This window comes from Phalacrocorax carbo, chromosome 1 (genome assembly GCF_963921805.1).
Source record: "Phalacrocorax carbo chromosome 1, bPhaCar2.1, whole genome shotgun sequence".
NCBI classification, from domain to species: Eukaryota; Metazoa; Chordata; class Aves; order Suliformes; family Phalacrocoracidae; genus Phalacrocorax; species Phalacrocorax carbo.
Genome location: NC_087513.1, coordinates 114,929,333 through 114,943,678, shown reverse-complemented (window position 1 = coordinate 114,943,678; position 14,346 = coordinate 114,929,333). Strand labels below are relative to the sequence as shown.

The following is a 14,346-nucleotide window of genomic DNA, read 5'->3' as shown; positions in this document are numbered from 1 at the left end:
CACAGCATGTTTTCCTTATTGCCCCAAAGGATGGGTGAGAGCTGTCTCCCCTCCCCATGAGGAGTGTTTTGTCTCCCCATTCTGCTCCACTCAGTCCAGGGAATGAGAGGCTGAAAGCCGAGTTGTGTCTCCCCGAAATCATAAAGAAGATACTTTGTTATTAGAAGGGGATTTGGTAATGGAAGTAGTATCCATATTTGTTTGTGGTCTCCCCACAATTCACTACCTTTTTTCACTCTGGGGTAGAGTTTCTGAGGTTCAGGCTTTGCATGCTCCTGTGTTTTGGAGACCTCTAGTATGAGGGGTAACTCTACAGGGATAACTGAGAGCCATATAAATCACTGTGCAGAGTGTATAAATGATAAAAAAAGCAAGTATACACCTGCTTTAAATGGGTATATTAATCTTCTAGATATGAAGCAGCTGGGCATTTTTAAGGAGTCTATTATTTTGTCATTCAGAAAACAGAACCAGAGGCTGAACTTAACACGCGCTCTAAAGACTATAATATAAAACTGAAACACTTTCATTGCACTATAAGAATGGCCACTATTTTTCATTCCATCCTCATCCTGTCAGAAGTCCCCTTAGGCTAAGTAATTTGGATTTCAGAACAAGCTGAGACTACCAGTAACCTTAATTTTTTCAGGGTTATTTTCCTGAGGCAGGCAGCTAATTTCATACCTTTTGTAGCATGTTAAAAAATATTGATATCATTGAGTGCTTGATTTAACAATTCCAAGGGCAATTACTGCAGCAGCAATCTGAGGGTCTTGCATATAATTAATCAGAGACATGCAGAACTGTTGTTCATGAGATCTATTTTCTAAAAGCTTAAAAGCCAAAGCTCAAGGATATTGCCTCAGTCAGAATTTCGTTCGGAGGTCTCGTTCCTGGCTTTTCTAAAGTCTGCCTGAGCTGCTGTAGAAATAAGCAGCATGGCTATTAGCATGTTAGTTTTTGCATTGCAGTTTTGGGTTTCTGACCCTTTCCATTTTAGCTGCAGTAAGCATACCTGCTCCCTTACCCATGGATTTCAGTCTTAATATTCTTGCTGTGTTGACGCTCCCCCTGCCGGCTCTGTGAGCCCGAAGCTGCAGCACGGTACTTGCAGAAGGAAAGAAAGGCTGTTTTTTTCCGATCTCAGTGTCCCTGGTTTCCAAGCTCACTGAGCACATGCTTCATTTTTATTCCTGTTTTTCCCAAACAGGCTACTCAAGTGTATTGCAAGTGTTTGATGAGGCTTGTGACCAGGGGAAGGTGAAAAGTGGCTGCTGTATAGTTGGTACGGGGAGGTTTTCATTGAATCTGTGTTTTTTTCCCCAAGAAGACTGAATTAATTGAGTGACATCCAGCATAGATTTTTCTATATTTGTGCAATTTATTCCCTAGTTGAAATGGGAAGCAATAGAGCTCTGTCGAAAGAGATTTACAGGGCTTGTTCTGTAGCTCTCTAAGAAAGGGAGAATTCCCCAGTTAGTTCCTATACTGTTCCTTTGCCACACAGGTGACTTTAACTGTGATAGTTGTAGATTGGTTTTACAGGTCTTTAGAGAGGTTACCATCTCTGCGGGACTTCTCAGTGAGACAAAATACCCCAGTGTAAAAATGATGTTTTCTTTTTTTAAGTTTCTGTGTCTCAAAGCTAACCAAAATTCTTCTAAAAAAGAACACCTTTTTAATTGTAGGTTTGTAGGTGAGATTTTGTCTCGAATGAAAATTTAACCTGAGAGACAGTTCCCTAATAATTTCTATTAAAATTGTTCCGTTTATGACAGCATCTCTTCTGAAAGGTACTCCGTTGTCATGGTGGGGCTGTTCACCCAGAGCATTTAGAATTTACTCTTCCTGTTTTAGGAAGTTGCTGTTGAACTGTCCAAGTAAGTCATACTCTTTTCTTTTACGACGACAGTCAAACATGAGGCGCTGAAAGCACTTCGCCACTGAAGCCTCGGTTGCACATCTTGCAGGAGCACAGACACCTGAGTGTCTTGGCTGGGCTTCAGCTGGGGTGGTCAAGTACTGCCTGGTCCATATTTCTTCTGTGGTTGCAACTGGGATGGGGGCCACTCCTTATTTCTTGCTGAAAGTAATTAAGCAATTGCTGTGTTTGACTTCCAGTATCGCTGAGTTTCATCAGTGAAAGTACAGAGAAGCACAACGTACCTTTTGCAGGAAGCGAGCGGTGGCAGGCGGGCAGGGAAGGACACCGGGCTGAGCTCCTTGGCCCCTGACACTTGCCACCCGGCTGCGGCAGTCCCAGATCTCTGCCTCAGTTGCACAGCAAGGTGTTGTGTGGGGCACTGAGATGTGAAAAACAACCTGCTTGAGAAACTGAGGTACCTTAAAGTTACAAACCATAGCTTTCAGCCATCCGAGCCTGTTGTTGCTTCTGGCCCACAGCACATAACATGCTGGCAGATGGCTGTCCTTGCCAACGCTTCCCCGTTGCAGCCACCGAGGGGACTAAATTCAGTATCGCCAGTTCCACGTATTCAGGAATGAGGCATCGAGATGCTAAAATTATGAACGTGGAGGGTTTCCTGATTTGTACGCTGCTTTTTGTGTTAGTAGGATATGCACTTCTGAGCTTTGCACCACAGCTGACATAGCTTGGCTAGGAATAGTTATTTCTACCGCATTCTGGCACCAAGGAACGGGCTTTAAGAGAAGCACTGAGTATCGTGGAAGTCTCATTAAAATCTTGAGCAACAGCAACCCTGCAAATTGAAAGCAGCAGCCGTGGAAAATTTTAGCCAAGTGTTGGCATGATACTTAAGCTTTACGTGATTCTCCAGGCCTTTAATCCCCAGCACCTTTGCTCCAGTGATATAAGACTTCCTTTTATTTTGTTAGTTCTAGCCATTAGTAGGAGTTTTTTAATGGGCATTAGTCATAATGTCACGGATATTACACTGCTGAGGCAACTGGGGAGCTCGTGTGACCTCCATCTGTGCTGGTGGCCACATGGATTTGACCCCTCTTTCCTGCTGCTTTTTGGATTTCCCTTTTTAATTACTTAATGTCAAGTGAAGCCCATGTATTATCATCCCTAGCAAATGGTAGGGGTTGGGCAGCATTCAGGTGCTGCAGGAGGAAATGAGCGCATTGTCCTCAGAGCTCCTTCCAGAGCTAAATAAAGATTTACAGGGCAAAAATAAAATGATGTAATGAACCTGACAGAAACGGGAGGGTAACTGGAAGGTATTGAAAGGCAGGAACATGTGGCGTTATTGAACTGATTGCCTGTGTTTAACAACCAGCAGATAAACCTGCTAAAGTCGACGTTGGCTTTGGCAGCTTAAGACATTAGAAATACCCTGAGCACATGTACTGTGTGACTGCTCATTAAGACGTGAGTGAAAGATTGCTGCCTACTGGGTACAAGTGTTTATACTGCAGGAAACAGATTAAGTGGTGTTTTAATATACAGGAAAAGAAAAAGTGGTAGCTTAAAAGCAAAAACCCAAACCCCAAAACAAACATTATTTGCCTTGGCTTGGTATGAGAAACAGCTGTAGGATGTATTTCACACAGCTTATAATGAGAAATTAATTGCAGTGAAAAAGCACAGACTGCCCAAAACAAAATATGACACATAGCACATTTTTTCTCTTATTTTTGAATGGATAGCTTAAGGGTTTAAGATTTTTTTTTTCACACATTAATAGAGAGGCCAGAAAGCTAATAGTCCAAGTTGATCAAATCATGGGCAAGGCTTGGAAAATCTCACTTCTTACAGAATTTTGTGTTGCCAAGCATCCTCTACAAGAACATCTTTTAATTTGAAAGGTAAACCATATCTTTTCAGAAGAGATGTATGTCTTCTGGAAGCTCAACTATAAGCTGCCTTTTATGTCCTTTTAATTTCCTTTTATGTCCAATTTAGCTCTATCCCAGTATGCAGAATATTTCCTGAATTTAATTCTGTTTTTCTGAATTCCAATTTTTCTGAATTACTTCCAGATTCAGTAAAGTGAAAATCTTGTACAATGCTGAAAATTGTTTTTGGTAATGGTGGCTGAAAGCTTGCAAGGACAGCAGCTGAAAGATGGGTACTGAAGAACCCTGACCTGGATCTCTGCCCTCCGTCTTGATGCAGAGTCCCTTGCCTAGGATGTGTTCATGAGCCAACACTATGCATTAATGTAACACTCCTTGAAAGAGGAGCAGTGGGTTTTCAATTGTGGTGAAGAGGCAGCAGATTTTTTCTTATTTATTTAGGAAACATATTTCTTAGAGACTATCATTTCCATATCATGAAATATATTTTGTTCCAGTATAAATATAAACAAATGTATTAGATGTATGCAATCAGGGTTTGTTTTTTTCAAAATCTCTTGATTTTAAAGCAGCTTGCCATTTTATCTGAATTTAAAAAACCATCCACGCTATTACAGCCTTCTTGGCCAAACCACATAGTGTTTAACTGAAATACATCAGTATAACAGACGTGTGTTATCATCACTGTGGCCTTTTTACTCACCACATTGCTATCTAGCCAAATGCTCCTTATAGACAAATATACGTGACTCACCTAAATTGAAATGTCTAATTGGAAAATAGCAACTAACATGAGAGTCAGCATGGGACTAACATAGAGATGATGCTGCATCTTATGTGCTAAATCACTGAAAGTCTTTGTAAAACATCCATGTTTCAACCTAGTAGTGAATAGGAGTGGTTGGCTGCTGGACCACTGGGTGCTGACAACGTGGTAGTGTGCTGTTGGTCTGCTTCTATTTGTAGGACTAGCAAACACAAAAAAACCCCACCCACTGGTTTGAAAAAAATTCTGTTCTGCTACAGAAAAGTGTTGGTTTTCCACCAAAATGCTTAAATGCTATGTGCTCACAATACAACCAAAAATTATGTTAATATAGTCTGTTGAGTCTTGGGTTTTAAAAAGCAGGGATTCTTCTGTGTTGCTGCATCCATTGAACTTTGATTATGTTTTCTGCATTACCTGAAGAATAAACATAATGGAATAAAAGGTAAAATCCCTAGTGGGACATTTCACTGTCCTATTCGTGTGGCAGGATGCGGGCAGGGAGGCGTACTCAGAAGCCACCCTTCCCCACCCAGCCCCAGGAGTGGCACTAGAGGTAAAACTCTTCCTTATGGGGTTGAGGGGAGGAGAGGGGAAAGGTAACAGGAATTAGTGTCCAGACTCAGCTGCTGCAAAGTGTCTTTTTATGCTGGCTTGAAGGTCAGTTGAGGCATGCAGGAGTTTCCTGGCAGAGTTCAGTCTATCACTGGTCATTAGGATTTGCCATGGCTAGAAGTTGAATGTATAGGAAATCTGTTTTTCTGTGAAGGCTGGCTAAGCTGTAGTAATACTGCTTCTTACAGCTACTTGAGTCACAGAATGAGATCCCCAAAAAAGTTATTTGTGCACAGAGCTCTCAGGCTGAGATTAGTTCTCCTGTTTCTTTTGTCACTCACAGGTAACTCATCATTTACAAGAAGTCACAGAAGAATTATTAGCTGTATCAACAACATAGTCTCCAGAAGAGCATTCAGGCATAGGGGTGCATAGTTGTTGCCATGTACTGATGGAAATGAAACCTGGTTTTCAGTTAATGCAGTAGACTCCTCAAAACTGCTAAAACCGAGTTTGTTTCCTTAAAAATCAACATTGAAACTCAGTAGTGGGTGTGTTAGGCCAAAACCGCACGCAATTTAAAATCATCACATCTGACTTAACTCAGGGGAAGGGCTGGCCAAGGGTTGCTTCTTGGCACAGCCTGCCCATTCACATACTGCCGTTTCCATCTGAAACCACTGAAGTATAAAGGTAGGCAATTGCTCACCAGCCAAGAAATTAATAATAAACATAAGAATTTCAGTGTGGCATTTTAGCCTTATCTCTGAATCAGCTTTCATAGTTTCCACTAAATAGTGTGTCTGGGCATAACCTGTTTGTTTTTACACCTGTAGTTAAATCTGGCCCCTGCTGTAAACCGAGGGAGTCCTTTGTGGTCATTGAGTGCCTCCGGCATTAACATCTTGTTGGCATGTACCTGCATGCAGGATGGGGCCTGGCCCTCCATGGGAACGCCATGTCTTGTTGCTCTCAGCTTTTTGAATTTTTTGAAATTATGGCTGGGTTTTCACATACATCTCAATTTCACCAGGGCACTCACTTTGCGGCGACCCGGACAGCTCTGTTGAGGCAGCTCCAGAGGAGGCAGAAGCGCAAGACTTGGAGTCATCTGATGAGGCCGATAAGATGAGCAAGGTGAGAAAGTTTCATTTTCACATGACAGGGAGCGAAAGCGCAGTACGCTCACACCTGATATGCTGACTTTACAGCTGCACACAATTAGAGAGCATCTTTCCAAGAAAATGTTGATCTTACTTTTAAGGTGTTTACAGATGATATTGAATGTAACAAATTACAGCTTTCATTATGGCACATCGCTACCTCTTAAGCAAGACTTGTGCCCTTTTCCCAGGGTTGGTTCCCATTTTCAGTATCTTGTGATAATATTCCCACATAGTTTTTAAATGGGCAGGTTTATCACCTCCTTCACCAGAGCAGGGCAGCCAGACCGAGAGATTAGTTGGATTATTACAATTACTTACTCTATCTTGATTTCTAGGCATAGGAGGAACGTAAATTAAACAGCATTTCCTTAAATCAATAGTGTAGCGCACATCCTAGTTTTTAAATGCAAACTAATTATAGCCAATCTACCTTAAATTGAAGCAAAACTCTCCAATTATAGCTAAGAGGTTGTGCAAATGGATTGCTAATTGCCATCTATTAAGGGGTGGGTTTCGCAGTGGTTGGTAGCTTGCACTTGCTCTGGTGCTGGGGAGCTTTACACAACATAAGGTGTGATGATAGTGGCTTTTGTGGCAGAATCCAGTGAGATTATTTTGAAGGCACTGACTGCTTTTAGGCATTTGTTGCATAGGTGATGGTGAGAGCTTACAGCTATTTTTCTATAAAATTTGTGATCTAATGAGTATCAGATCTCACTCAGTCTGTGCTTACATACAGGTGTGTTTTTTCTCAGCTCTTGTTTTAACTAAAATTTGTTACAGTGAACTCTGAACTGGTCCCTCTGCTATTGTACTTGTCACTGTAGCAAAAGGAAGGAAAAGACCCTGGCCTCTTGTTTCCTGATCTCTTATGTCACACTAGCCTGTAGTTTTGTCTTTGATAGCCAGACCGTGGAAGTCAGATAAGAGGAAACATTCCTATGCATGAAATATATGCAGAGCTTGCATGCAGAGAAGGTGATTACTCTTTCAGTTTGTTTACGGGACTTTTGCTTGAAGGTACAACGAATTTCTTCCTGAGTAAGTGGAAGTGTTTGTTGATACTTTAGGATTTTCAGCTGTAAATATGTGGGATTTTCATATGCTCTGAAAGGAATCTCTTCTGTTAAATGCTGAAACTGTGGAAGAGCACCGAGCATAACACATAGCTGCTTGGGGAATAAATGTTCTTGCTGTCTTTTCTGTGTAGGTTTCTTTTTCTGAACTCGGCGACAGGCTGTGGGGTTCCATTTTGCATCTTGCCTCCTGGATCTTCAGAGCTGTAATTGCCTGAAGCAAGGCATAAGGATTACACAATTAGCCTTGTGGCTCAGCAGATTTAGTTAAATTGAGAAATGTGTGTTAGCAGCTCTAATACTTAATATTCTTATACTGGAAGAATAACTTGTGATTCCAGCAAGCCTTGGTTTCCAATGAGTGGAAAGGCTGTCTTTCTACAAATGAAGTGTTGACGTCAATACATGTTTTCTTTTAAAATGCAGAAAAATGTCTTGTTTTGTTTGTGTGATACAGAGGAGAGTGAGGCATTTTACTTCACATTCTGTTATGGGACAAACTGCTTGAAATGTCCTTCCTTAAAAAAAAAGAAGCACACTTGTACATATAATACACAGTGTGCTAAATTTGGCAAACTCATGAATGCCACTGTCCCTGTTCACATAGAAGAGCTTTGTACTAAGTGGGCTTTCTCTGTGGTTCCTCTCTAACGAAAGCTGCAGAAACCCCCAAGCTATTTTGCAAAGCCTATAGAGAATTCCAGGATATGGTAGAGGGGAATATGTCATTGCTTGCTAATCACATGCTAATTTTTAAATATAACAAAAATCTAACCTAAAAAAGCTCAATCAATGGGAGAGTTTTCCTAATTCCTTTGCTTTTGTGTGTGCATGGAAGCGCCGATCTGCACGGAGTGTATGGAGTCTGTAATGTGTTTCTTGCATGGAAGGTTATCACCTGGCTGATATGGTGAGGAAAAAGCAAAGGTGTTTTCCTGTCCATGCACTGCCACACCTTTCTATGCTCCTAGGATTATGACGCAGAAGGTTAAGCTGATATCCTCAGCGCTCTTTTACACAGGATATTTTTGTACGTTGGAGGTGAAATACTCTGCAGTCATACCATCAGGAGGGGCATGTTCTCCTCTATTGCCATTACTGCCACAGCTTCCAGTCTGTCTAGGATGGTGGGGCTCAAGGGAGCGTTTTCTTTTCTGCCCTTCTTGGCAAAAGCAGGGTAGGAACACTCTTATCCATTCACCGCTGGGCAGCAGAGGAAATCCAGTTTAACTACACTGGACGATCCCACCTGAATGCAGAGCTCCCCTTCTTTGAGCGCAGATGCAGCATTAGCAGCTGAAGATCTGAAAATAGCGTTTGGGTTGTCTTTTGCTGTGTGATAGCATGATCCTGAGGTAGGGCTTAATCCTGCGAACACCACTGCTCCGCGCCTTGGTGCTGGCGGTCTGCTGATGCCCGCAGTGTGCTTCAGAGGAGGAGGGCTCCAAGCTTCTCCAGGGAAACTTCCCGGCTCTCCAGCTAGCAAAGCGATCCTAGGGGAGAGTTAATAATTCATGGGAAAAGGAGAGGAATGCAGCGCTGCAGCTCTCCTTCATCCGCTCTTGTAGCACAGGCTGGGTTTTTATGAAGGCTTTTTATGAAGGTAAGCTGTGTGAAATCCTACCAAGAGCTGCGCTTCGGTCCCTTCTGACTTTCTCACGTAGGTGATAGGTACATGAGAGGTACTCAAAGGTGTCTCCCTTTCTCTTCCTCCTCCCTCCCAGCTGTCTCTTTCCCTTCCCTCAGCCCAGCATGTGTGCATGTGGGCGTGTGTTTCCTTAGTAGTGGTGCATTTGTTTCTTAATCTGCAAAAGTCTCTAAGCTGTTGATGGTGGTGAAGGATTTGCAGGGTACACCAGTGCCTCTGAGGATTCCTCCCTTTTCAGAAAATCTTACCTTCAGTATATCTTAAAGACCTGATAACGTGGAGTTTATGTCTCCATTGCTATTGTCAGAGGAATCATAATAATAAGCAAAAATGGAGTATCTGTAGAACTATTCTGATAAAATACTAGATGTCCCTTTCCAAGGTGTGTTGAGGTGTCAGCAGTGCAGTGGTGTGGGATAGCTGTGCTCTGGACTCGCTCTCTATTTAATTTCGTGGTGCCTTCCCTGCATCAACCAGCCCTCTTAGGTTGAAATCTCTTGGGTTGAAATCTATGTAAACAGTAGCAAGCAGGTATGCTTTCTGGGTGCAACTCTTTTCCATTAAGGCATGCAACTGATAGTGGCCTGAGTTGTTCTCCCGGTTGCTTTCTGGGGTGTGCTCCCGACCTTCCCTTCTCTCCCCATTTTGTTGGGGAGCCAAGAGGAGAGAGCTGGGAGGGAGAAGGGTAGGAAAGAGGAAAGCATGCTCTCTGCCACCTCTTTGGGCTTGTTTTCTTCTAGCATGTGAATTCAGGTTTCAGGCTGTTATGAAATGTAGATTATGCCCCTCTGTCAGTCTCCAGTTCAACAGAATATCAGGAACGTTTCATACCAGAGTAATTTCTTAAATGGTTACTTGCCTCTGTGATGACCTGACTGTTTTGGCCTTTGAAATATTTTAGAATAAACTGGGGTTTAAAAGAGTTACCCTGAAAACTGAGTGAATGTGTGAGTTCTTAATGTTGCAGGTTACCAAAGGCTGAGATAGGTGTTGTGTTGCATCTCAAGATCAGTCTTTGTGCATACTTCTTCCTGTAATGGCCCTTTGAATTTAATTGGGGATGTGTTTAAAAACTGACATCAGTTAAAATACTGCAGGACACTAATTTCTCCCAGTTCCTAATTAAAGACATCTGCCTCTTGGAATAAAAGCTAATTACCTTGCAGCACTTGTGCTTAGGGGAGTGTGCTGTAATGGGCTGTGTGTGTACATGCTTATAGCATTTAGAGGTATTTTTTCAGAGAAAATAGGTCATCTTCTTTCTGCAGCATTATCCAAGACCAGAATTAAGTCTCAGAACCTTCAAATTCTTGCAGTAGATGTGAAAGGATTAAAACAGGGATTTGAGGGGTAGGTTTTTCAGTAGCGTAACTAGCTTTTTTTAAGTTCTTTTAATTCTGTGCCTCTGTCCCTTCGCATGCTTAATATTCTTCGGCTGTGCCATTCATAGCCAATCAGGTCGTGCTCAGCCGCAGGCAACAGACATTTATATTCCTGGGCTGCCTTCACCTCTGCTTTGCTGCATTTCAGCCTCTCTGCTGAAGTTTTCCTCTTAACGAATCTATGAAAAGCAGCGTTGAGTTCTCAGCTTCGACTGGTAGCCGGCTCCTACTTCCAGCTGATGTGGTGAGTGAACGAGGCTGGCGGCAAATGACACATGCGGAAAGGCTGTGCTTAGAGAAATATGGTCACTTCCTTATTAAAATACAGCCGTCTTCTGTGTTGTGTGCCAAGTAAGCAGCACGGAGTATCTGTCTGGAGTGGGAAAGCCTTTTGGATCAGCTGAATATGCGGACAACTGGGATTTTCCTCCTAGCTGAGTGACAGCTCTGGCAATACTGCCTTTCCAGCAATGTCGGCTCTTTGGAGAGTTAACCGTAAACTCAAGAATGAAAGCGCTGGGAGAGCCGGAGACTCTCTGTACCGTATGCTGTATTTGGTGAGCAGATCTGCTGTGCAACGTGACTAGTCTAAGTAATTAGCAGTTAAACGAGTTTCCATGCTGTTTTAATTTTCAGGTTATAAATTCGAGGCTGAGCTGTAACGTATATACCCTGTAGAGGCTTTTTGTTATTGTGCAATGTCATTAGCAGTCCTGGCAATGCATGAAAGGATGCAGTTTGCTTGAGTTTTGTTGGGAGATCAATAGTGCTTAGCGTTTGCGGTCCGTGGCGGAACAGAGGTGCTGCATGCCGTTAAAGGGGGCAATCTGCCTGATGCCCAGGCACCCGTATGTCTTTATACAGTGAGTGCAAGAGGAAGCGGCACTCAGCTCTCACAACCATAGGGCAGGCAGCCAAAACTCCCCACTGTGGGCAGCATCAACATGCTTGATGAATTTAAGGACTTACTTCTCCTGCATGGGAAGGGTGTGGGCTTAGCTCCTCTGCCGAGCCCCCTGCAAAGAAGGAGTTAGTGTAATTACAAAGTAAACTTCACTCTACAGCCCAGTTATAGCAGCCTTTCATCTCATTTTAAGGTTGCTAGGTGGGATTGCTTGCAGAATTGTGCCTGAAGCATGATGCCGTAATTCTTCTAGAGAAATCCTGGTTCAGTGCTATTGTTATAGCAGCTGGCAAACAGAGCTGGTGTTGGGAGATAAAGGGATGTGTTTCTGTTCCAGACCTTCCCTAGAATATCTACTTTCTGGATAAAAGTGGGGACAGAAAGGCTCTCATTAATACTTTGAGAGCTTTCAGCAAAATAGCTGTGTGCTGAACCTCCCTGGCTGTAATATGCATAAGCTTTCTGTCTAGAAATTGATTATTATTTTTTTTTTTAAAGTAAATATAAGGTAGAAAGGATTACATTCAGGAATGAAACAAGGCAGTTTGTTCAATGAGCAAGCAAGAAAACAGATTTGTGAACATTATTGTGCTTGAGACTGCTCGTCTGTCCAAAGAGTATCAGGCGAATGATACTTGGGAAATAGGTAAAAGATGTGAGGCAGGGCAGTGGCGAGGCAGAGCTCGGCCCTGCTGCGGGCTGGGGCTGGGCATGGCTGAAGTCAGCGAGTGGTCTGTTAACTGTGCGCAAGTGGAGATAAGGCTTCTAGGAGTCTTCTGCACTTCCTTTTTGGCATATGGGTGTAACTGCTGCTGGGGCAGACAGCATGCCTGTATGACAGTTATCCAATTTTCAAGTACGTGTTAGTGTTAAGCTGGTGTTTCATGGTGTAAGTGGATTTTTACTCTTTCTGGGTGACCTATCTTTCCCTGCCACTTATTGCAAGTGCGTGAACCGGATGGTGAGCTGTCTGCGGGGTATCAGACATGAACTGCTTAAAACACTTGGTTTATTTTTGGAATTTGATTCCATCCTTGCTTTATATGTGATAACTATTTTTAATTGTACAATTGGCTCTTACAGCAAAATCTCACTGGCTATGCCTTCCTCAAGTATTCTTTTCTTGAAACAGTCTTAGTAAAGCTAAATGTTTCTGAGGAAAACTCTGCCTATCCTGGGTCTCTGCAGGCTCAGATTAACGTCTGTTAGTTGTCAGCTCTTTGCCCCTTTCCAGGAGAGCAGGTAACTCGGGCAGGTTTCTGTGCTTGTGCTGAAGCCAGGCTTTCACCTCCTGCACTTTGTGGATTTGGGGCTGTTGGGATCACCTGTTGAAATCTAATGCAAACTTAGCCTAAAAGTTTGGGTATGCTTTGGGTATACTTAAGAGTACAGCGAGTATAGGTGGAACCTTACTGATAAATTAATTACTTTGACTAACAAATCCAACTCTGACGTGTGCCATTACCAGAAGCTGAGTTAGTTGGAAATGGTCTGGTTCAACTCACTGCTTCCCCCTGTTCTCAACTCACAACACTTCTCCTTTCTTCCTCATCAGACTTAGACCTCAGATACTGAAGATGAATATTTTTCCTGTAATAAACTGTGTCCAACAAGCATTTTTGCATAGTCAGTTACAGTTAGTTTGTTGCTTACACTTGTGTCCTGACGAAAATTGTCCTCTGCATAACAAGGATCTTCACTGCCTTGCAGTGGTACATTCAGGTGAGCACCCGCAGCCAAAAGATACCTTTAGGGAGAGCAACTGTGTTACAGAAGGAAATCCCTTACATGTCACTAGCATGGTTAATGTTCCTTTTGGGCTTTGTGGCTGTGTAGTGCCATAGGTGCACTGAGAAGGGAGAACAGCTATGTATGAGCAGAATTGCTCAGCACTGGGTCACCACAAAGGTGTGGGGTGGTGCAGGCTCCGGGTGATGTTGTTGCTACCAGCTGGTGGGAGTGATCTCCCAGGGGGCAGGGCTCTGTCTCCAAACTGCAAAGTGGTGATGTGCTTTTTGCTTTTATTTTTCCTCCTCTCCTCTCTTTGTATATGCTCTGTTTGAGCAGGCTAATTTTTGGGTAAGTTGTTTTAGTATGGACCAGAGGGCTATAGAGGCAGTGCTGGGAAGTCACTAAATCTGGATTAAGATACCATGGCAGGGTTAGACACAGAGGTTAGAGAGGTACGATCAAGTGCAGCAGCTCTTTTCCCTCCCGTGCTCCCTCCAGGTCCCCAGGAGGGATGGAGACAGGGCACGCCACTGCTTTGCAACCCTAGAAGCCTGGGGCTGTCGTCACTGACACCAGAGACTATACCTGCTTCAGACTTTTCGGCGTAACGAAAGATGCGAGAAGGTGATCTAACATGAGGAGGTGAAGAGAGGATAACTGTCTCTATATAGAGACAGCTGATTAAACATTAAAGAAACCAGCTAGATGTAGCAGCTCTGAAAAACCTGACTTACGGGGAAGAAATTCACCCTGCAAGGCATGTTTCCAGACGTAGACTAGATATACAGTTACTTTCCCAAAGAGCTTGACGTTTGAGGCCTTGAGAGGCTTTGGCTCCCCAGGTGTCTCTGCTTCCCCGAAAAACAGCTTAAAGGGGTTCTGTCTCCCTGTTGTCTCCTTGGCTGTGTTGACACAGCTACTCACAAGATTCTTGCAAACTAGATTAGGGAACTGGCGGAGGGCTGGGGTTCGTGTTTTGTTTGCACAGTCATTTTTGGTTCCCAATTCTTGGGCCTTTTTGTTTGTTTGTTTTTCAATCTTAAGTGCTGGACGAGCCTATTTTAATTAAAGTTCATGCTTATCTGAAACCAGGAATGTTACTGAACAGCACTTCAATTAACTGGAATTGTGCAACTCTTCTGCCCACCCCGCCCCCGCCCACCTGCCCTCCTTATCCACAGCCACTGAGAGATAGGAAAAACAGATATATGAAATGATGCGTGCACTTCTGGACTTTGTTAAAAAGCCCCCAAGCTGCAACTGCTTAACTGCAAAGGCTTCTCAGCTCCATCATTCCTATAGCTCTTACTCAAAATATTACAGCTGGTCTTTCCT

General features: G+C 43.2%; 1 protein-coding gene across 8 annotated transcripts in view; it reads left to right on the top strand.

Annotated features, from left to right (window-relative positions):
- Window positions 1–14,346, top strand: part of TIAM1 (TIAM Rac1 associated GEF 1) — a 193,767-nt gene that overhangs the window by 162,996 nt on the left and 16,425 nt on the right. For 7 of the 8 annotated variants that reach the window (XR_010375875.1, XM_064470549.1, XM_064470522.1 and 4 more), the window contains one exon: window positions 6,138–6,241. Coding sequence is in view for 7 of the 8 variants with exons in the window: in XM_064470549.1 (XP_064326619.1) it covers window positions 6,138–6,241 (104 nt within the window). In the remaining variant the exon portion in view is untranslated. Of the gene's footprint in view, window positions 1–6,137; window positions 6,242–10,630; window positions 10,934–14,346 lie in introns of those variants that run through there. The other variant, XM_064470561.1, reaches the window with a different exon arrangement.